Below are 25,314 nucleotides of genomic sequence, written 5' to 3' on the forward strand. Positions count from 1 at the left end.
CCCTCTCCAACCACTTCCGTCCCCAAAGAAAGTCACAGCCCTGGATGGCCGAATCATCTCCCCCGTTACCCTCCAAACAGTGCCATTCACCTTGCTCATTTCGGGTAATCACTGTGAGAACATCTCACTTTTTGTTATCCCTTCCCCTTATACCCCATTAGTCTTCGGCTTTCCCAGGCTCAAGAAACACAACCCCACCATCGACTGGACACACGTAGCCATCACCGGATGGAGCCCTCACTGCCACTCACACTGCCTGCTCTCAGCTATACTGCCCTCTGATAAATCGCCACCCTCTTCCACGCCCGTTGACCTCTCCCAAGTCCCTGAAGAATACCATGATCTTTCTCCGGTGTTCATCAAAGACCTGGCCATTTCTCTACCCCCCCACCGCCTGTATGACCGTGCAATTAATCTGCTGCCGGGGGGCCCTCTTCCTTCCAGTCGTCTCTACAATCTTTCCCGACCTGAGAAAAAGGCAATGGAGCACTATATCCATGACTCTCTGGCTTCCGGACTCATATGACCTTCCTCTTCTCCAGTAGGGGACGGCTTCTTTTTGTTGAAAAGAAAGACACCACTCTTGACTACCGTGGTGTCAATGACATCATCGTCAAAAATAAATCTCCGCTTCCCCTCATCTACCCCTCGTTTGAACCCCTCTGCGACGCCGGGATATTCACCAAGTTGGATCTACGGAATGCCTACCACCGCATCCCTATCCGAGAGGGGGATAAATGGAAAACCGCTTTCAACACCCCTCTCGGACACTTCGAATACCAGGTCATGCCGTTTGGATTGACTAATGGCCCCGCTGTCTTCCAGGCCTTCATTAACGATGTCCTCCGTGATATGCTGAATCGGTTTGTTTTTGTCTATTTGGATGACACTCATTTTCTCCTGCTCCCTTGAAGAACATCACCGTCATGTACGCCAAGTCCTCCAACACTTCCTCCTGGAGCTCATTCCTCCCATGGATTGAGTACGCCCACAACTCCCTCACCAGTTCCGCTATCGGTATGTCCCCATTCATGGCTTGCTATGCTTACCAACCCCCATTATTCAAAGAACCCGAAGAATCTAGGCAGTGTGGATAGACGTCCGAGCGGTGTTGACCCGTTCCGCTGCATGTAATAAACAGCTCGCGGACAGTCATCGCTCCCCGACGCCCGAATACATGGTGGGCCATTCTGTCTGGCTTTCTTCTCACGACCTCCCGCTTCAGACAGAGTCCCGGAAACTCACTCGGCGTTTCATTGGTCCCTTCCCCATTACCAAGATAAAAAATTCAACTTCCGTCCAATTGAAGCTTCCACAGTCTCTGAAAATTCATCCCGCATTCCACGTCTCTTTGCTGAAGCCTGTCTCCACCTATAGCTTTCCTCAATAAACGGTCCATCATTGTACATCTGCCACCGCCTGCTCTTGGGTCCAGCTACTCCCCACACGTCACAGGCTCTTTAAGATCCAAGAGACATAGCTGAGGGCTTTGTGTTTTTTGTCAATATCAGCCTTTTTTTCTTTTTGTTTTTTTGTTTTGTTTTGCATCTAGTACAAAGGAGTCTGATTTAAACCTATGTAGCCCTGTAAAAGGTACATTTTCTACTCTATCTGGTTTTGATCCTCCGAGTGCTGATGAAGTATATGAAATAATTACGAACTTAAACTCCCCCCAAGGTCATGATGGTATGTACAGCAGTCTTACGATAAACTATAAGAAACATAAACTGTATCATTTGTCCCATAACCTATATATATAGATTTTATTTTTTAGTATTATTATTTTTTTAAATCATTACAGTCTGGTATTGTCCCCCAAGAACTCAAAATTGCTAAAGTCATTTCCGTTCTCAGATCTGGTAAAATAAAGGTCTTTGACAACTACCGTCCAATATCTATTTTGTCGTGGTAAACCAAGATCCAAGAGAAAATGGTCTATGTTATTTGGCCCTGACAGACACGTTGGCAGTCAAACATGAGCTGTCGTGGCTGATCGTTTGAGTTATGAGTCCCGACCAAGTGACGTTGCCTTGTGTAGTGTGACATCATCCGTGATTGTCGGATCTGGCGTCTGGGACAGCTCACGATTCCTCACGAGCCCGAAGTGGAAAGTCTGGCGTGTCAGAATTGTTTTCCTTTTTCTTGCATAGTGCGACATCCTACGTGGCCCTACGATTGTTCCTAGGCATTGACCAATAGCGTGACGGAGTGCCTTTATACGGGACCTTTGCTTACGTCACTAAGCGACATACGGGCTTTTTCTCTAGAGAGCGCCTATGGAAAACGTTCAAAACATTGGGCCGATCGTTTTAATATTTTGAAAGGTTGAAGTAGACTTGAAGAGAGATATCGACATATTTTTTTTGTGATTATTGGGCATAGGTTTCTGACATTTCAAGACAAAGCGTTAGATATGGGGACTATATGGTAGGTACATAACTAAAATTTTCAAAATACCTTTATAACAAAATCGACAACATCATTGGATAGGGGAGTGTTACATGAATAAAATGAGCCGTACTTTGAAAGAATCGTTTGTAAGGATTAAGGATTTTATGACGCACATTTTCAACATAAAAAGTATGTTTCTTATTAGTTGAGATGGAAATGTGACATTTAAACAAGCCATTTTCCGATTTTTCAATGGCGCTGTACGCTCGACCCATTTCCCAGGTCCAATTGAGAGCAACCGCAGAGTTGGAGTGGTTGGGTAGCGAAGCCAAATGTTGCACTCAAGTAAGCATACTGTTTCTTTAGAAGAACTCAAGTAAAAGTAAAAAGTAGTCCTCAAAATAATTACTTGAGTAAGAAAGTACTCTGTGAAAAAAACTACTCAAGTACGAGTAAGTGACTAACTTCTGATATATATTTTTAATCAGAGCATGAATGTGAAATAAAAATAAAAATATGCATGTGCAAATTCAATTCTTTTCCTTTCGGCTTGTCCCGTAAGGGGTCGCCACAGCGTGTCATCCTTTTCCATGTAAGAATTTAGATGATATGAACATTAGGACTTAATCGAAAATAGAAAATTAAGGCAAATTCAGCTTTTAAAAGAGCACAATTGGGTCACCAAGCAGAAATTACAAAAATGGGGACAAGGCTGCAGTGAAAATAAAAAGTGTACACACCCCTGTTCAAATGGCAGGTTTTTGTGATGTGAAACAATTTAGACGGTGGAACGGTCCCCGACTGGTTAGCACATCTGCTTCACAGTTCTGAGGACCCGGGTTCAAATCCAGCCCCGCCTGTGTGGAGTTTGCATGTTCTCCCCGTGCCTGCGTGGGTTTTCCCCGGGTACTGCGGTTTCCTCCCCCATCCCAAAAACATGAACCGTAGGTTAATTGAAGACTCTAAATTGCCCGTGGGTGTGAATGTGAGTGCGACTGGTTGTTTGTTTCGATGTGCCCTGCGATTGGCTGGCAACCAGTTCAGGGGGTACCCCGCCTCTCGCTCAGTCAACTGGGATAGGCTCCAGCTCACCCGCGACCCAAGTGAGGATAAGCGGTATGGGAAAAGAATGAATGAAAATAATTTTAACCAGAATAAATAATTGAAAACCTTTTTCGACCAGTAATGTGACCTAAAATTTGTACAACACAATTGATTTATTTTTGTATGTTTTTGAGAAGGGAGGTGAAAATCATCTTCTTTTCCTTTCTTCTTGTCCCGTTAGGGGTTGCCCCAATGTGTCATCCTTTTCCATTTAAGCCTATCTCCTGCATCCTCCTCTCTAACACCAACTGCCCTCAAGTCTTCTCTCACGACATCCATCAACCTTCTCTTTGGTCTTCCTCTAGCTCTCTTGCCTGGCAGCTCCATCCTCATCATCCTTCTACCAATATACTCACTCGCTCCTCTGGACATGTCCAAACCATCGAACCTCGGCTGTCCCGCTGATGAGCTCATTGCTAATTTTATCCAACCTGGTCACTCCGAGAGCGACCCTCAACATCTTCATTTCCGCTACCTCCAGCACTGTTTCCTGGTGTCTCTTCAGTGCCACTGTCTCTAATCCATACATCATGGCTGGCCTCACCACTGTTTTATAAACTTTCCCCTTCATCTTCGCAGAGACTCTTCTGTCACACAACACACCTGACACCTTCCTCCACCCGTTCCACCGTTCACCGCTGTTCTGCTGCCCTCATACATGTCCTGTACTATTGTAACATACTTCTCTGCCACTCCAGACTTCCGCGTGCAGTACCACAGTTCCTCTCTGGGTACTCTGCCATAGGCTTTCTTGATCCACAAAGACACAATGTAGCTCCTTCTGACCTTCTCTGTACGTTTCCATCATTCTCAAGACGGATAATGCATCTGCAGTACTCTTTCTAGGCATGAAACCATATTGTTGCTCGAAAATACTTCTGTCCTGAATCTAGCCTCCACTACTCTTTGCCATAACTTCATTGTGTGGCTCATCAACTTTATTGCTCTACAGTTCCCAAAGCTCTGCACATCACCCCTGTTCTTAAAAATGGGCACCAGCACACTTTTCCTCCACTCCTCCGGCATTTTCTCACCCGCTAGAATTCTGTTGAACAAGCTGGTCAAAAACGCCACAGTCACCTCTCCTTGATGCTTCCATACATCCACAGGTATGTCATCAGGACCAACTGCCATTCCATTTTTTATCCTCTTTAGTGCCTTTCTAACTTTCCCCTTACTAATAATTGCCACTTCCTGATCCAACACACTTGCCTCTTCTACTCTTCCTTCCCTCTCATTTTCCTCATTCATCAACTCATCCAAGTATTCTTTCCATCTGTCCAGCACACTACTGGCACCAGTCAACACATTTCCATCTCTATCCTTAATCACCCTAACCTGCTGCAGATCCTTTCCATCTCTATCCCTATGCCTGGCCAACCTGTATAGATCTTTTCCTCCTCCTTTAGTGTCCAACCTGGCATACATGTCGTCATCATATGCCTCTTGTTTGGCCTTTGCCACCTCCTTCCTTTGCCCTATGTCGCATTTCAATGTATTCCTTACTCCTCTCCTCAGTCCTCTCAGTGTCCCACTTCTTCTTAGCTTACCTCTTTCCTTGTATGATTTCCTGTACTGTGAGGTTCCACCACCAAATCTCTTTCTCTCATTTCCTGCCAGAAGATACACCAAGTACTCTACTGCCTGTTTCTCTGATCACCTTGGCTGTATTAGTCCAGTCTTCTGGAAGCTCCTCCTGTCTACACAGAGCCTGTCTCATCTCTTCCCGAAAAGTCGCACAACACTCTTCCTGTCTCAGCTTCCCCCACATGGTTCGCTGCTCTCTCCTCCCCACCACCAGAGTCATTTTACACACCACCATCCTATGCTGTCTAGCCACACTCTCCCCTACCACTACCTTACATTCAGTAACCTTCTTCAGATTACATCGTCTGCACAAGATGTAATCCACCTGCATGCTTCTACCTCCGCGCGTTGTTAACCTGGGCCACGACCGATCAGATATAGAATTCTTTGAATGAACGCTCATATTTGTTTGGCAAAGTTTAAAGTTTTATTTATTTCAATAAAATAAATAAATCTGGTTGCACCAAGTTGTACTCCCACTTATAAACGGGATGTGGCTATGGTCAGTGCAACCAGTCACATTGCTAAATGGGAGTCTACACACATCTGTGTGTGAGAGAGGGAGCTTGTGCGAGTGAGCGAGAGAGATTAGACCACGCCAAAGATGCATGTTTAACAGTTACTTATGACCATAAAATAAAACTAATATTGCTATACCCATAGCCAAAACAAAAACATCTGCAACTTACTGCAAAATTTCTTTAAAATGGGCTGAAATATCCAAGTTTGGGCAGTTACAAGTCTGCACGTCATGATAAAACAGTTGTTCTTCGTGGTGAGAAATATAAACATGACTCGCATGGCTTTTTTTTTTTTTTTTTTTTCTTCCTCCTCCAATATGAGTCACTGTGATTGGCCTACAAAGCCCAATAGAATACTTTGTGTGTGGACATATGAGTTTCTTGTGTCATTAGATTGGTGAACTTGAGTAAATAACCATAACCATGGTTATGTTGGATTGGTGCAACGGTGCCGTTGTGGAAGTCAAAAATGAAAGTCTAAAAGTAGATCGCGCAAGCGCTAAATGATAAATAAAAGTAGCGAGCACCATGTTGATCATTGTAGCTGAGTAAAAGAACAGTTTCTTCGTAACTCAATTAAAAGTAGAAAGTATGCATTACACCTCTGACAGGTACAATTTATCCAAAATGTGACTTGAGTAAATGTAATGGAGTAAATGTGACGCATTCCTACCCACCTCTGTCTATTGAGGAGGAATCCTATGAACATGTGATTTTTGAGGCTGAAATTTAGGAAGATTTCATCTTTGTGAGAATGACAGAAATCGCAACTGAATTGGAAAATTCAAAAACGAGGTGGTAAAGGCATTTCCCAACAATGTAATTTGAAAAGAACAAGTATAAACTTGGGCGCAACAGTGAGAAACGCAATGTTGGTGGACCGCCGCTAAATTCACGTAGTCCATTTCAGGGTAAAAAAAAAGTGGAAAGAGGAAATATTCATGGAATTCTTGATTGTTTTCATAATTTCATGTGCAAATGTGCAGTTGCAAACCAGTTTGTGTTTACTTTGGACATGTTAAATATATATGTATATTAAAGTGTTTTAGTGACTGGGGACTGGAGTGATACATGCTGCTGTCTTTAATGCAGATGGTGCGGTTTCAATTCCTGGTCATTGCACCAATACCCAGCCACTGCCAGTCCCAAACCTCGAGATAGGTTGTATGTTGTGTCAGGAAAGGCATCTGTGTATAAACTGTGCAAAATAAATAATGCAAGTGACTCACTGTGGTGAGTCCACCACCAAGGTGTCCTCCCCAGAGACACGATGACGACATGCGCTCAAGCGGGGTTACAAACCATCAACCCTATGGTTGCAGTGCGTACGCTTATCCTCCTCATCACATCACATCACCCACATATGTTGTATTTTTGAAATTGCACTCATTTTTGTTCAGAGATCTCAGACTCAACCAGATATGCAACAACATAAAAATCAATACATTTGAATATTTTCCAAATATACCTGTAATTATTTGCCCCCCCACCCTAAATTGTTTTTTTTAATTATTTATAGCTTATTTGGCCACAAATATACAAGTTAGGGCCACTTCAGATCAGATTGGGGTGATTGTGGCCTCTGAACTAAAATGTAAAAGTATTGTCACCAGTGCATAAGTGTAGTAATCTATTAACTTCATAACTCTGAGAATCTCAGGATTTTTTTTGTGAGCAAATTATACACATTTGAGTAAAAGTTGAATGAAAACTTAAAACTATATATGCAATTGTGAAACTGCTTGGCTACAAAATAAAATATATTTTTTAAATTAATATTTTAAGAGACGGTGGGCGACTGGTTAGAGAGTCTGCCTCACAGTACTGAGGTCCGGGGTTCAATCCCCGACCCCACCTGTGTGGAGTTTGCATGTTCTCCCCGAGCCTGCGTGGGTTTTCTCCAGCCCCTCCGGTTTCCTCACACATCCCAAAAACACGCGTGGTAGGTTAATTGAATACTCTAAATTGCCCATAGGTGTGAATGTGAGTGCGTATGGTTGTTTGTTTATATGTGCCCTGCGATTGGCTGGCAACCAGTTCAGGGTTTACCCCGCCTCCTGCCTGATGATAGCTGGGATGGGCTCCAGCACTCCCACGACCCTTGTGAGGAGAAGCGACTCAGAAAATGGATGGATGGATGGATGGCTTTTAAGAGACATTAATTGCCGTGGCAATCGCTCATCTGTAAAGACTTCGGTCTCAGTTCAAGTCCAGAGAGAGAGAGAGAAATTGTTCGGTTTACGCATCCTATCACTGACATTTCTTCTTGTATGTGCGTGACCAACTTGACTGTTTGTTTATAGTGTGTGTACTGTGTATACACATCAGAGTGTACATTTAATTAATCCTTTTGTGCATATATGTCAAACTCAGGCCCGGGGGCCAAATTTGGCCCACGATGTAATTATATTTGGCCTACAAGCCTATATTAAATGTGTATTAGAGCTGGCCCACCAGTATATAGCACCACTATTGCGCCAATAATATTACAAATCCCAGAATGCTTTGCTAGTGTGTTGGCCCATCAGTCTAGACCGGCGACCGCTCCTTCCCTTTCTGTTGCAGTCGTTAGCAACTATGCTACCAGTCTCCTCAAGCAAATTTACACTTCCCCCTTCTCAAAAATGGCCAAACGAAAGATGAAAAACTGTTAAATTCCAAGAAAGGAGGGAGGCAGATTTTCTGTTCACTAAAGTAAAAGACAGACATGTTTGTCATGTGCGGAGCAACATGGCTGTAACAAAGAATATAACATAATTTAATTAATGTTTTTCTTTTTAATGACCTTTATCAACTCCTAGGCAGGGACTGTTAATAGTTTGAAGTTTGGATTTTTCTTGAAGGACATTTGTATTTTTTTTGGGGTGTTTTTTTGTTGGCCTTTGAAAAAAGATTTACATCAATAAGAAAGATAAATAGTAGATAGAAGAATTCATTTTATCCATTTAAATACAAAAGAACAAACAAATACCACTGACGTCTTTTATCGCAAATTTTAGTTCTCGTGTTTATATTATTAAAGTTTGATTATTCCAGTTTCAGTGTTTAAGCAAAATTTAAGTTTGTTGTCATGTGATAAACTTTAACGCTACATTTCTGCATAAAAGAGAAACATGCACATCGCAGTGATTTTTCATGAAATATTGAGTTTGGCCCGCGACGTTGTCCCAATTTTTTATTTTGACACCCCTGCTTTAGGGATTAGTACAAGGTACAGTGTAATAAGACACAAATCAAATCAAAATGTTTAGTTGCCCTAAACTGAATGAAACATTGAAGCCCATTCACATTAAAACCTTCATCTGATTTGTCATATTCCTGACTTTATTTTCTTTCAAAATGAATGACACTTTTGGAACCCAAAACAGTATAGCAGTGATACAGAAGGAAGGGCACCTTATCTTGTTGAACACTGCAAGTAGATAAATATTCATGCCACTTTAGAAACATCTCTTGTTAGAGCGCTAGGCTAACAATACAACTTTTATTTCTTATGAAATATCAATATTATTCTCCACATTATTTTTCTCAGTGTAAATTAACAGTTTATAGACTTTGTCATGAAATATGCTGATATTTGTGTTCAGTCTGTACAATAGAGGTACTAAAAATGACAACTGTCATATGGTATATGTACAATTTACTACCTACAAAGTACAACAGCTAGAATGTAATAAAATATGTAAACTTTTTTTTTTTTTTTGACACAGTTGAGTGTGACAATAGATTAGAACTCACACTTTGACCATTAAATTTATTTCTGTATACACGTGTTAACAATGTTTTAGTACTGCATTTGTGTTTCTCCTGACACTTCCATAGAAAAAGAGAACGATAGGCAACACATTAACATACAGTTTTGCAAAAAGATCAGAACACCACTTGCTGTGCAGGAATAGCAGACTGCTTAAAGAGCTATTTTTTTCCATAGCTAATATTTTGGGGTGTCCCAAAGTGGGAGGGTTTAGTTCTGTCGAATTAAGAATCATTTTGCATCAAATAGAATATTGTCCGAGTTGAAGCCTGTAGACTTTACTATTATACTGTAAGTTAGGATGACATGCATTTTACAATCATTCGCTTTTTTTCTGAGAGAAGCCCCACAACTTTAAACAAAATGTGTCAGACAATCAGAATAATTGTACTAAATACGATTTCAATGAGAACAGTTTCAGTGAGTGCTGTCCATTTGCTCACTTGATTTAATTTTACACACAGAAATAGCTGTTTACTTATTGTTTTTACCTCCATTTTTCTTTTGCTCAAAGCAAAAATAAATAGGACACCACACTATTATTATTTAGAAACCATACAAATTTGTCATATTCTGATACAACAAGTCCTTTTTTTTGTACTGGAACAACGATCGATTGCTTTGACCCCTTCTTGTTAAGCACTACAAGTTGCTTACATGCTGATAATGGTCAAGCCTATTAGCCTTTTTGTAACATACAAAATAATGTATTTTTTGTCTTAATGTCACAGATCACATTGCTCTAAAAGTCACTTAGGAGAATGATGTAGCTGGGAAATATTCCTATTCTGATAACGTCTCTGACCAGATAGAATAGTAAGGTCTCTAAAGTTGCTATTAAGCCTTCTCTGTATGCTTACAGAAGTAAGTGTGCTTTATATTATAGTACATGTCATCAGTTCAGCTACTCAGCACAGTAAAGGATCATTCAAGTTCCATTTAATACCATCATTTGTCGTTTCTTCTCACAAGCAAAGTAATATGTACTTGAAGCGCTGTCTTTTTCTTTTTGTTCTCAAATCTCAGTCACACGTAATACTCCTTATCCGTATTTTTCTGCTTTTTATTGCTGCCTTTCAAACTTTGCTGTTTGTCCTTGATGACAGTACCATTGCTCTGTGCTGAGTTGGTGATATAGTTCCTGCTCTCATCCACCTGGTAGGAGCCTTCATCCCTGTTCCTGTATTTATACATGGCATAAAGAAGGATGAGGATGCACAGGGCAGCGGCCGCCACTATTCCGATGACCATCCCGGTGGTGCTGCTTGATTCCCGGACTACTTCTGAAGGCCCCGGCCTGACGCCTGGTTCTGTGGGAAGTGCTGTGGGTATATTATGGAACACGGGGGAGGTTAATCATGGGCCCCTCAGCTGGGTGCCGTCTACCTCATAGGATGTGGGCAATGGAAGCAACTCTAGGTCTGGCAGAGGTTTTAGCTATTCGTTTTGCCAGTCGGATGTTTGGCGGGTGCATTGTGAAGGCAGAGGTGGCGGTGGTGCGGCTCTGGCGGTTTATGGTATGGCGATAGTGATAGTCCTACTGCGTCTGGAGACTGAAGCTTTGTTATGTCTAACAGTCCTGGGCGAGTGAGCTTTGTAGCCACCGTGTAGCCCGACGTGGACAAAAGAGAAGGTCGTGTAAAAAAAATCTTCATCAGCGGTAGAGGGCTGGTTAGACTTGAACTCTTCCCCAGAGCCATACCCCGATATCGCCAAGCCATCATCATCACAATCATCGCTGCCTCGGTCCAACAAGCACGGTGCCCCTGCCTCAGTGGCCTTGGACAGGGACTCTTTGGTGGTCTCAGTAATGGTGAGGAGTGGGCGGTGGGTTGAGGGAGTGGGAATGAAGGGTGCATGAGGATCGACAACGGGATGTAATGTACTATTGGATCCTCAAGTGCTTGGGTGACTAACTCAGCTCCTGGGTTTGGACACAGACATACAAGATGTTAGGAGACGGTATTTCCATTGTAAAATCTAATTCATACCGATCCATAAAAAAAAAAAAATGAATGCAAAGACCGACAAATGAAAATATAATCAAGCGACAAGTTTTCAAACCTCATACCACATGCAATTTTTCAAAAGGTTTAAGAGATGTGTAAGGATGAGCCAGATAAGTCAAACATACTGATATATACAATATGCTATTCAAAAATAAGTCCAAGAATGCAACCGCTTTCTTATTCCAATTATTTTTCCTTTATTGTAGTTCATCAAGAAGGACTAAAATAAATCCAGACTACTGTTGCCTTCCTATCGATACATATGATAGCAGATTCACCAATCAATAGTTCTCCAGATCCCTTAAACCTCTTTCTTGGTTGCTCATGATACAACTGAAATTATAGTTCAGTTAGTTATTTCTGTGATACAGAGCTGAAAGCTGTAATACTGTTTAAAACCTTGTGGGTTTAATAATCAGAATACCTATTTATTGCTATATGCAGCCCCCTTTTATAGTGAAGCTGGAACGAAGAGAACAGTTCAATTGTAGGGAGGCTTTTTCACCATTGAACACTGGGTTTTCAAACTTTAACTTAAGTGTCTCTGAACTGTGACCTTAGGGATAACATTTATTTGTTGTAATTCAATTAACTTTACCTAGACTTTGATCTTAAGGATAACATTTATTTGTTGTTATTCAAATGTGGTAATGACTCTCACATGAACAGCTCTGTAACAAAGAAAAATGTTGATACAATGTCAATGGCAGAACAAACTCATTTGAATGCTCACCTTTTGAAGGCTATACTTTAGTCCAAATCATTGAACCCTGATTTCCTAAGGGAACGTCTTAGTCCTGGCCAAGTCTTTAGGTCTTAGTCCTGGCACAAGTTGTACCACTGGTCTAACCCGATTTTGGTGAATTTGATTGTGGCACAGGCAGAAAGATACTGATCTCTGCGGGCATATTTACAACGCAAGTCGGCAGCGGTTACCATCATCTCATTCTGAGTTAAACAAGCGCACCTGCTCACATTTTCTGTTGCCACAGCAGTGATAATGGTCCACTCACGCACAGGTCATGGCCATTACGCATTGTCCTGTTCTGCACTAAGGTGCCTTGTCTCCATGGAAAATTTCATTTGGGCCACATTTAAAGGGAATCAGAGGAGCTGCTCTGATTGGTGGCGACCCACGTCGGCTGTAAACACTCCCACAGCGGCGCAGCCTGCCCACTCTCGGATCTGTCTGCCTGCGCCGGTCTACGAAATTACCAACACTAGTCTAACCTGCCACTGCCGCACAAATTTTCCACCAGCCTGGCAGGATTTACACCGTTCAAGAAAATAAAGCCCCTCATCTTTTAACATGTTAGGGTTCGATTCATGATACTACATAGGAAATTACTTATTGGGGTCCCTAAGACGCTCTACCCATTTGAATTGATTAATAAAGAACCTTTCTTAAGTAATTCAAAAAGATTTAAACGTTTTACTAATTACAGTGCATTACTTTTACAGTATACGGAATGCTAGTCCATTCTTGTAAACTTCAGGGTTTGGCTCATTGGGAAGCATCTGAAGATTGCAGTATCTCTGGGATAAGGGTAGAAATCGCAGAGTAACACGCGATGCAATGATTCCCAAGATTGTGCACAGATAATATTGCGATACAACATTAATGCGATTGTGTGATAATTGTTCGAAGAATCGAAGAAACCCCTCCATGATCCTTCACAATACTATAACTGGGGAACAGGAAATGAATAGAAGCTGTCTTCTTGCAAATAAACATATACAACAATATTAAATTACTTGAATATGGAACTGTATTTGTCTTTCATATTTGCAAAATATTAGTAAGGGGACTATTTTTAGACACAGGAAAAACAATTGTAAAGTCCTTGAGCAAGATATAGAACCCCCAGTTGCTCCTGATGCTTTGTCATCAGTAGATGAATGAGGAGAAAGTGTTAAGCATTTTGAGTACCTTGAAGGTAGAAAAACGCTATACAAGTTGGAAGTCCATGCTTCTCTGAGCTTTAAATGATTAACAGCAAAGTAAAACACGTGTGTCCAAAGAATATGTAATCAATGCATTACCTACAGTATACAATTTATATTGAAATTTTTTTATTTTTTTTTGTTAACTGCAAAGATTAATTAAAGGAAGTTTGAAAAATGCTAAGCATCCCTGCGTTCATTAAAAGGCACAATACTAAAAAGCTATTATTATAATTCCATCTATCTGTTTTCCGTACCGCTTATCCTCACACGGGGACACGTGTGTGCTGGAGCCTATCTCAGCTGACTCTGGGGGAGTGGCGGGGTACACCCTGAACTGGTCGCCAGCCAATCGCCGGGCACATATAAACAAACAACCATTCACACTCGCATTCACACCTACGGGCAATTTAGAGTCTTCAATGAACCTACCATGGATGTTTTTGGGATGTGGGAGGAAACCGGAGCACCGGGAGAAACCCCACGCAGGCACGACGAGAACATGCAAACCCCACATAGGCGAGGCCGGATTTGAACCCACAACCTCAGAACTGTGAGGCAGATCTGCTAACCAGTCGTGCACCGTGCCCCCATATATTATTATTATTGTTATTATTAATAGTAGTAAAAGTGTTTCTTAATATCATTGTAAATTTGGCCATTCATATCAAGGATCAGCTCATTAACACTGTGTTCATTCTCCATGTTTGTCGGAACTTAAAGTTAAAACAATTGGTTCATTCTTGACACTTGACAGTATTCAATCTTCAGCCCATGTTGTAAACAACATCATTATTAGTTTAGATACGCATTTCTGACAGTAAACGAAGAAGAATATTGAGGTATCATTATACTAGTAATATCATATCAGTTATACTCTTCTTTAGTGCACATACCTAGACATCAGACCACTACAGTTGCAATCTGATGTTGGTGTATCAATACTTTACACTGAGAGAATATGCTGTGATATATCACAAGACCGATATTTTTTTCCCCAAAACACTAAACTAAACACAACGCAACTTTTGTGCTGCTTAGTTCAAATACAAATTTGCGGAGTTCGGGTGGTGTGAGCATTCAAACTGCCATTGACATTAAAAGTATCCACAGCTGCGCATACTCAACATTTAAATGCAGATTGCAAATTTGACAGTGACACCAAACACCAACATATGCATTCACAAGTACACAACTCTATAATATAAATAAATTGCACTTTATTATACTTTAAGTCATACAACACTTAACATAATTATTCTGACAAATTTCCACAAATTGGTCAGTGATGCAGTTTAAAAGCTTTTCAAGTGCAGAAAAATAATGTTCTCATGAATATAATCAGTTAAACCAAAACCATTAAAACCTGATGTACTGAATGTATATTTCAAAATTACATATTTCACACAAAGGGTGTTAATTGGACACCCTCTCTGTTAGCTTACTGCAGTGCAAACTGAGATGGATGCTGGCAATGATACAAACTGCATTACTGACCGACAGGTTCACAGAATTAAACATACATAATTTGTCCACTTACATCAACATATTCTCCGCATGAATTTGGCAGAAAGAAAAGAATTTACAAAAGAAAAGTGTATCATAATAATAATGGATATCCACTTTGTACCATTTAAAACACTGTATTATTTTCCATTGGAGAGTGTGTTCTATATTAAACATGACAATACAGGGAGGCAACAACACACACATCCACACCACAAAACATAAAAATAATCACCGTCATTTTGTTTTTGTTTTTTTAAATATAGCTAATCTCTCACTGTGTAAATAATTAGCTTTGTTCTCATTTCTTTTTACAAAAGCTGTATCTACATTTTCCCATTGCAATAGATTCAATAGTATCTAAAATCTATTCATGTTCGAGTAAAAACTGATACTCTTAAATTCTCATTTTGTTTTATAGAGTAGAATGAATGAATTCACTTTATATTTTAATTAACTCTAACAACAAGGGAGCAGGTGAAGAAGGGGTGGGACCTATGAACATATTACATAGGAAATGAGGCTGATGAGGGTGACAGTGTAAGTCAGTTGCCATGTCCATGTAAAGGCAGAACGAGGCGGTCGGGCGGCAATAGAGCTTTTGGCTGTAAGGAAGGGATGGGGATATACAAACAATGAGCATATACATGCCCATCTACATAAAAGAACAGAAGAACTCTAACACCGACAGGTCTGACAAACCCTAAACTGCAACTTTTTAGCCATGCAATTCATTTTTTTTCTTACAATCAAACTATTATGCAATAATCTGTAATAATATGTTTTCAAATATTGACAAATAGAGGATAATGGAAATAGGATCTGGAACGGCTGCATCTACTAATTATACGGGTTTGAGCATTACAGGTTAAGTTATTTTTTGATTTGATTTGCAAAGAAAGCACAAATGGGATGAAAAACACACAAGGTAGTTGGTAATAGTTAGTAGTAGAAGCAGTTCCAAATCCGTAATAGTCAATTGTATGTCAAAAAAAATAAAAAAATAAAATAAAATAAGCTTCCCAATGCTGTTTAATTGTAATCCAATTGTGCAAAAGAATAATAAACAGTTAAAGCCAAATAACCATAATAAGAACCAAAATGGTGTTTGGATTAATACAAAAAAAAAAACCCAAAAAAACCTGTTACAACTATCAAATGAAAAATGTTAAGATGAATGAACAAAGTCATTTGAAATTTTGCACACACTACAACCAGATGCACACAATAGAAAACAGACACCGTCGAGAGAGGGACTCGACTTGGAGACGGGCTCCTCTCTCATGTGTTTCTTGATGACAAATATATCTGTAATGTTAATCTTTAAACATGAACCGGCCGTGCAGTCTGGGTGTACAGTGACAATACTGGCTGAGAATGAGTTAATTTTTGGTTTAGTTTTAGTTGTACTGCAGGATGTTGATGCATGCTTAAAGTAAGTTGCATTTAGGGAAAGTAGAAAAGAAATAACATTGAAAACTGGGGGTAGGTAAGACTGACCAAAATAAGTGACAGACTCTGTGTCCCAATTCCATATTAGAAAAGTCATACTGTACATATTCATTGAAAACAACAGGCAGTGGTATCAAATGACAATGTAAGATTCACAAGAAAATATGTGTGGTATCAGCAAAACTGTAACTGTCGAAACTGACATTTCTGTTCAACATACTTAAGCTCCACACTTTAGTTATAATTCAGTATGACTGTTTATTCACTATGATTGGGATACAGGTCAACTTGAACAAATAGCAGTGGGGAACAAAATACAAACATTAAACATACAATGGATATGGAAAGGTGATACACCCCTTTTAATTTCTATGATTGAAACTGTAATTTAAAAATGAAGTCGGTTGAACGTCAAAAGATATGATTAGTGTGAAAACGTGGGAGGATTAAAAGTAGAAAACTGAAATGATTGTTGCACGTGTAGAAATACTCTAATAACACGGGGCTTCGGCTCACCCTAATTAAATTATCGATCCATTTTTACTGGCTGTGTTCACAGGTTTGACTCCGTTAAAGAGAACTCTAGTATCATTTTTCTGAGCGCAGTTAGGGTATCGTCAGCGTGCAATACTGCAGATACTTATTAAATGACCTGCTAATTTGCTAATCATAGTTTGTTACTTTTCGCTGCAAGGCGCTTCTAGTCAGATTTCGGTGAAAAGTGTACTGTACCATCGAAGCACTTTTTCTGGTGTTTAGCTTAGCAGTTAGCATGGCTTCTCCGTCTCCTGAAAATTGTTCCTCGTTCTCCTATAATGATAACAGTACTCGTCAGAAATGTTATTTATTTGCTGCAACGGAAGGGAAGACAAATGACTATGCAAGCATGACATGCTTCTCCCTCTGCAACTTTTTTTTCCCTCCCAACTTCGCCTACCTCACCAATCTCTTGCCCTTCCCCGCGCAACCTGGACACAGTTGCGGCCGGACCAGTGCACTGTAAGGCGGCCACGCTAGCATGAACACCCAGTCTCTTGCTGGCTGACTTAAAAAAGAAATTCATTTTTATCCCTCTCCGCTCTTTTGCCGATATAGCGGCATCTCATTGGTAGCTGCGGCGGCAGAAGATATTGTAGCGCTGAGCATTCCCACAGTAGTTCCCAAACAGCCAGGGAACGCAGCATTCTTATAACCAGCTGCCAGATATGATAACGTCATCAAAAAAGCATTATCGCAATTGGTTGGTAGAGACCAAATCTAAACCGTCGGTCAAATTTTGACTGTCTCCCGAGTTTACCGTTTATACCATGCACCCCTAGTTCGAATGCTATCTGAAACCCTGATGCACAAGAAATGTAGATTGAGACTGTAACAGTGTGGATATAAACATCGAAGGAATCCAATTATTTCAACGTATAAGTCAGTGGAGGGTTTAAAAAGAACTTTTATATAATTAGTTATATGTAGGTCCAAAGTACAGATCGTCACTGGAGCACTTTAGTGTCATTACTAAGAACTGGAGTACCTCCAAAACTGACTAAATTAAAGCTAAGGTATGGGAGGGTACCAAGAAGTTTTAATTTGGAGTTTAAAGATTATATCCAGGAATAAATTATACTTTAACAAAGTTTAAAATTGAACATAGTAAAACCTTTGAGTTTGTTTTTCAAATGAATTGTTAAAGTATGAAATTATATCTTTTCTAAAATATTCCGAAATTGATCCCCGGAGGGGAACATCAAGTATTAGTTTGTCTTGGTCTCAATATAATCATTACAAAAAGGGGTGGGTTGACCATTTCCGCTGCACAATACATGATTTCATGTATGATAAATGTCAAATGACACGCTTAAAGTGTATATCCATTAGACACAGTAAGACACTATTCCAATGTCCAAATCACAGTTGAGGTTTGTACTAGGGCCTAAACTTTAACATGTTAATTTCATTTAATGGCACTTTTCATTTCAGCACTTCAGGCTACATGGAACTTTTAAGTCCCCTAATGACCGTTCTTGAGGGTCTAGCGAGATTGTGTGAGAACGGTAGGGCCAGCAGGGGGGGGGATACTCTTTGAGTGTGCACATTACATGTTAACAATTAAGAAAACCATAGCCTAGATACTGTCTGCTCATTCCTGAACTGGAGGGAAATAGGGGGATTACCCCCTAAAGCCTAGGGTCTCTATTTTCGTAAACAGCGCATCTGCGGGAGGGCACAAGTGCCAGCGGCTCCTGATTTTTAGGCAGGCGCATGGCTCGCACTATGTGTCCGCAGACTGGTCTGTGCCAAGCTAGGTGTTCCGGCACAGCGAGGGTGTGTCTTTGGAGTTGCGTCTGGCTGAGTGACAATTTGGTGGCAGAAAGTCGATCGAAACTTACACCTGCTCAGACTATACCTAAATCCTGGTGAAAGCTAGACCGCTGGTCTAACCCGAATTAGATCGGGGCACAGGCAGACGCTCTGCAGACATATTGAGGTCGCCAGCAGTTATCACCAGCTCATCCTGTATTTGATGAGGGTACCCACTCACATTTTGTGTTGCAATACTGGCCATAGTAGTGACAATGCTCCACTCACGCACAGATCACTGCGATTACGCATCGTGCTCCTCCGCACATAGAATGTGGTGACATGTCTCCAATTACAGGGAATGAGGGGAGCCTTCCTGTGAATATCCTCATTCATCCAGGTCATTTAATTTTCAGGGCATTGATTCCATCACAACTGGACTGTTTTTGTTTCAAGACGTTTTATTGTCTTATCTGAGCTGGCTTCATCACTTCATGCAACAAGGTTTACTTAGGACGCACTAGCCACTGTTTGTGTGGAAAACTAAACTATTTATGCTCCAAACTTAGAGACATGCCCCACACCATGTATAGAATCATTCATTCTTTTGGAATACGACTCTCCCCCTTTTTTGCATTCCAAAAGAATGACTCCATATGTGGTGTGGAGCATGCCTCTAAGTTGGAGCATAAATAGTTGAGTCTTCCACACAAACACTGGCTAGTGAATACTAACTAAGCCTTGTTGCATGAATGTATAAAGCCTGCTTGGATGAGAGGTAAAACGTCTTTGTAAGACAAACAGAATAGTCCAGTTGCGATCGTGTCAATGTCCTGAGAATGAGAGGCGTTGCTTTGATAGGTGGCAACTGAAGTCAGCTGTAAACACTCTCACAGTCGCACAGACTGCCCGATCTCAGATCCGCCGGCTTGCGCTCATCTAAGAAATGACTCACATCAGTCTGAGCCCCCTCTAGCGCACAATGGCGCGGCCCGCCGTACAGGATTTACGCCGTTCACGGAAATAGGGCCCTAGGTATCCCTGTTTTCAGTCCTGGATTAGTAGACATAAAGGTAGGTACAGTCTTGACCTACGTGCAGGAATGGTTGACATCTAGATGAAGTACTCGAGTAGATCAAGCCTCCTTTAAAAACCTAAATACAGCCAATTAGAATTTATGAGTTAGAGCCTTGTGAATATTGTCAGCTTATATAATATTCATAAAATTGCTCTGTGTTTATGCAGTAGCCTGCTATAAAATAAATATTTTTAAATTTATTTCACATATAGGTATATTCATCCATCTGATTTTGAGAAACATTATTGTTTCAAATATGTTGTATACGATATAAATGTGATTGCTTAATTTCAAAGCCTTTAATTGATGATACTTTTAAAAAATTGAGGCCCACCACAATTTCGTTTGATTTCGCTCCACCAAAAAGCATTGTAAAAATATACTACACACAAGGAGTATTATGGATATACACTTTTAAAAATATAGTGTCCTTTGACATTCATATATATTCAACCCAGGCTTTTTAGACATAAAGTTATAGGAATAAAATTGAGGAAAAATTCCATTAGATGGCATTGATGGGGATTGATGAAAATCTCGTGTTATTTGAACACTAATTTTTGTGTTGTGTGTTTTGTGGATGTATATTATGTGTGTTGTTGGTTTTATTACAACTTTTGGAGTATTATTTTATTAGATTCATATATTTTGAGCTAAATTAAAAGTCTCATTCAGCAAATTCTTCCTTCAGAGCTCCTGTCAACTTGCATTGTTGTTAAAATATCTCTGAAAATTCGGAACTCCCTTTTCAATTCCAATTATATATTGGGTAGATTAATAAGCAGAGTATGGGGCTGAACTTCTTAAAACTAAAGACATGCTGTTCATGACCTGATAACTTGAGACTCAGTCAACAGTGCCTTAGCTAGTTGCAGCCAAGTAGTGCACTCCATGCTGTCATGAAACAATGACTCAACAATCTATTCCACACAATCAAACTAATTCTTCATGATCAATGAACCAATTATGAACCAATATTATGCTCATACCTCGTTGCAACCAATGAAACAAACAAACAAACAAACAAACAAAAACGTTTTTAGTTGACTTTATTTCTCCTCTTGCCTCCCCACGCTGTCATGAAAGAGGCCGGCTCAGGAAGCTCCACATCTCATCTAATGGTTTAATGATCTTGTCTTTTGATTCAAAATATTTCTTAATCAAGTATTCCGAATTAAAAATTCTTCATCTGCTCTGTCCTATCCTTTCATATATCGGCAAAGCATTTGATAAATGTATGTATATGGATTACATTAAAGATTAGGGCAACTTGCTGATTAGAAAGTGTTTTTGTACTTGTATAATTTTATATATATTATAATTGATTTTTATAATCATATTGTATAGCATTATACCAGAAATACAGTGGGTACGGAATGTTTTCAGACCCCCTTAAATTTTTCACTGTTTGTTATATTGCAGCCATTTGTTAAAATCATTTAAGTTCCTTTTTTTCCTCATTTACACACAGCACCCCATATTGACAGAAAAAAAATTTAAATTGTTGAAATTTATGCAGATTTAGGAAGAAAGAAAAACTGAAATATCACACAGCCATAAGTATTCAGATCCTTTGCTGTGACTCATATATTTAACTCGGGTGCTGTCCATTTCTTATGATCATCCTTAAAATGGTTCTCCACCTTCATTGGAGTCCAGCTGTGTTTGACTATACTGATTGGACTTGATTAGGAAAGCCACACCCCTGTCTGTATAAGACAACGACACAGTGACTGTTTTTGAATGGCCCAGCCAGAGCCCTGACTTAAACCCAATTGAGCATCTCTGGAAAGACCTGAAAATGGCTGCCACCAAACGTTCACCATCCAACCTGACAGAACTGGAGAGGATCTGCAAGGAGGAATGGCAGAGGATCCCCAAATCTAGGCGTGAAAAACTTGTTGCATCATTCCCCAAAAGACTCATGGCTGTATTAGCTCAAAAGGATGCTTCTACTAAAATATTGAGCAAAGGGTCTGAATACTTATGGCTGTGTGATATTTCAGTTTTTCTTTTTTAATAAATCTGCAAAAATAAAAAATAAATAATTCCGTTTTTTTTTCTGTCAATATTGGCTGCTGTGTGTACTTTAATGTGGGAAAAAATGAACTGAAATGATTTTAGCAAAAGGCTGCAATATAAGAAAAGAGTGAAAAATTGAATGGGGTCTGAATACTTTCCGTACCCACTGTAAGTTCCTATGGCAATTGTGATTTTGTGCACATTGAATACTTTATCAATGAATATAAATAGGTTTAGAAGTTGATTGCCATCTTATGAAATTGATCAATTAAGGACACAACAGATGGATAACAGAGAACAGTATCACTAAACAACTTGATAACCAAAGAAGAAAGACACACAGAAAACAAAGATAATGCAGGGTTTGCAATTGATGTTGCTGTGACTGCAAACATGTTTTTCAGCTAAAATGCAAATGCAGACAAAGCAATTTTGACTGTATTGTAATTAAAATGATCATGCAAATTGATGAACAAAATTCATTCTGAGCAAAATGAAGACTTTTCAAAACCATAGCACCAATCATCAAAACATAAATTAGAATTTTTTATTTTATTATTATTTTTTTAAACCATACCATTCCATTACCTTTGATGGTAGGATGCAAAATACATTGTGTTCAACTGAATCAATCAAATAAATAGTACAGAATACGAATGCAAGGGTTATTTTAAAATGTTTTTTTCACTCAAATGAAAGTCTCATCAATTGGATTTACTTTTGGCTTGAAAGGTTAGTGTTTGTAAAATATTCATTTGCCTTGCAAAAAGGAATGTTTTCATCTGCATGCTATAAAAGCTGGAGCAAACCAATGAAAACAATGGACTGTAATAATGCAATGCCATACATGATGAAACTATACATGCATCTAAGTATCAGACAGATGGTTTCGGTTTCATCACCAAATTTAGAAAACACGAAAAAAAGTAATAATGCTGACTGAGCAAAGAAAGAAAAGATGAACAGAAAGGTACATTTTGAATCCACAGAGCATGCCACTGTCAACATCAAAATAATGTCAGGGTTAGGATGGCATGAATTTCTGTGTAAATATGATTGGATGACAGGGGCCCTGTCTTTGTCTTTCTTCACAAATCCCCATGAATTTCAGAATACACAGCACATATTTTAAGTCATTTACATGATGATCTCCTGCATACTCTTTAAAAGAAATTGGGAATGGCCAACTGTATGTCAGCCAAAATGTCTGACGAGAGAGAGAGAGAAGAAATATGACCTTGACCTTTAACGAACACTTTTGTTTTGTTTTGTTTCCTTTGGGTAAAAGTAATAATCATACCAATGTGGAAATTCCCAAATTCTTTCAAATATATTCTCTATTTTTAAAAAGGCTGCTGAATATCTTTTTTTTTGTATTTAGGTGCAAAAAGACAGAATAACAAGTATGCTTATAAGCAAAACCCAAAAAGGAAAACAAAATGTACACAGAAATTCAATGATATCTGTTCTCTCTGTTCTCACTCTCTTTAAAGCAAAATCGAATGTGCAAATTAAATGATGGGGGGGGAACTCAAAAGTCGATGGAATTCTTAAAACAAATCAATAAAATGTACTGTTTAAAAAGGATAGTGATGAGTGGCAGCATCACTGGCTCATAATGGTTCACTTTTATACAAATTTCACTCATCTAGGATGTACGCACTCACATTGTCTTATTTTTAATCTCAGCAGATGAAATTTGTATGTGTGTATGTGACCATGTTGACCACTTTGGATGACCCCATGTGCAAGTGTAGTTCATGACAGTAAATGACCTTCTGCTCTTCTGAATACAACTTGCAAGATAACAAATGGAGCTCTGAATAGCCAGTTGAAATTTTTTGAAGTTAAGTTACACTTTGTCTAACCATGGGGGTGTGATGCTTTGAGACTGCCATCATCCATACTTGGTGCTGATGCATGAACGCACATAGAAAGCAAGCCAATGCAAACTAACCTAGCCCACCTGGATGACCAGTTTCACACTCCTCGAGGTCTTCATCATCACTGGAACACTCCGCAGATGACACAATGTCATCTGATGCATGCTTCTTGATCAGAAGTTGAAGTTGTCAGGAACAACAGGCCAAGAAGCATAAAAACACACGCACAAGTTCATTCATGACCTTTGAAACGGGAGTTAAAAAAAAAAAAAAAAAAAAATGTTTGTATATGAGGTATTTAAGCCGTACCGTTGAAGAGGATCTGTGTTTCCGTGTGGTGGTGGTGGACATCATGGTAGTAGTCTCAACAAAGGTTGTGGACACATCTGAAGGCATGGCAGTGGACTTGGTCGAGCCTGCCCCACTGGGGACATCACCAACCAGCCTCACGCTCCCATTTATCTTGATGTTTGGGTTGCTCTCAGCGGCCATGTTCAACACCTTAAGGCCATTGTAATAAAGACCAGACAGCTGACCCTGAAATGGCCGTCCACGATCACTTCCTCCAATCGCAACTGTGGCTTGAGTATTGAATATGGTTAATTGTCGTCCTAGAGGGGACATCCACATATGTGAAAACCAGGAAAAAAAGAGACCTAAAGTACATTCAAACCAATTAGCAGCCTGCTTTTTGTTTTTGGTGGCGAGAGCAACGGGCTGTGGAGCATTTGTCTGATGAAATGTTGGTTTTCTGCCTTCCTGTAGATTACAGTGTTAAAAAAATAAAATAAAATCTTCCTCTGTTTGTACATGACTGCACAAGTGAACAGGGGGGATGGAGCAAGTAATACATATTTTGTCTTTGTTATCGCATATAAATCTGTTTTTGTTTTAACACTACACCTTGATGAGGTATTTCCAGCAATAAAATGAATGTCTAAAATCAGCTTGCTTTGGTTTGATTTTGTTTATATATCTTATATTTTATCACAGACATATTTTATATAGTCGAAATCGTGTTCTGATGTTATGTTTTTCAACATAAACGCAACCCTGTTATTAAAACCATTTTAGCCCACAGGAGGAAGAGGAAAAAAAGCGAATACATGACTCAGCATAAATGATAGCATCAAGCTAATTATTCTGACAATGGGCCAAAAGTAGGTCCCTTCTAACCAATACAACCCAGTTACTCATATTATCAGAAAAATACATAACGTATTGATATATATTTTTTTTTAATATAGCAAGATTTGTTCTTGACCAGTTAGCATTGCAGCTAACACAGCTAGCATGTACTCTTGAAATCAAACTTAGCAGTAGCTAACCTAACACTAGCATTTATTTTTAACCCTGTTACAGTACTTAAAAGTGATACTAAAATGTAATTAATATTAAACTAAATAAACCTTTCCTTATGCAACTGCAATGGATTTATTCTAGTCCTGTTTATACAGTTGGAGGACTCAAATTATATGAGGATTTATTAGCTGTTTTTCTTCAATAAAAACTAAATAGATATAGACGAAATGGTCAGTTTTTCAAAAATACTGGTGCCTCAATTGTCCTCCAATTCTAAAATGACCCTTATACACTGCTGTACTAATGTATAGTGTTTACTAATGTTTTTGGAGTGTACATATGTCAACGTAGTATTTACTAGATTTCATGCAATTAAAACCTTGCCAAATCTTATTGTACAGGCAGCATTAATGTCTCCATCATGACACCCTTTCTAGTATCGTAGTCACATAGTGTTTCTGGCTGGCCA

The 25,314-nt window shown here is 39.4% G+C and overlaps 1 protein-coding gene across 5 annotated transcripts in view; it reads right to left on the bottom strand.

The window, feature by feature from the left end:
• Positions 1 to 8,866: 8,866 nt before the first annotated feature.
• nrxn3a (neurexin 3a) overlaps positions 8,867 to 25,314 on the bottom strand; it is a 199,470-nt gene continuing 183,022 nt past the window's right edge. For 4 of the 5 annotated variants that reach the window (XM_061695537.1, XM_061695536.1, XM_061695534.1 and 1 more), the window contains 3 exons: positions 23,853 to 24,154; positions 23,618 to 23,708; positions 8,867 to 10,679 (listed from right to left, as the gene is read on the bottom strand). In XM_061695537.1, coding sequence (XP_061551521.1) covers positions 10,384 to 10,679; positions 23,618 to 23,708; positions 23,853 to 24,154 — 689 coding nt within the window. In that variant the 3' untranslated portion in view covers positions 8,867 to 10,383. Of the gene's footprint in view, positions 11,282 to 14,850; positions 15,422 to 23,617; positions 23,709 to 23,852; positions 24,155 to 25,314 lie in introns of all 5 variants that reach the window. The other variant, XR_009769756.1, reaches the window with a different exon arrangement.

Source organism: Phycodurus eques, chromosome 14 (assembly GCF_024500275.1).
Source record: "Phycodurus eques isolate BA_2022a chromosome 14, UOR_Pequ_1.1, whole genome shotgun sequence".
Classification (NCBI taxonomy): Eukaryota; Metazoa; Chordata; class Actinopteri; order Syngnathiformes; family Syngnathidae; genus Phycodurus; species Phycodurus eques.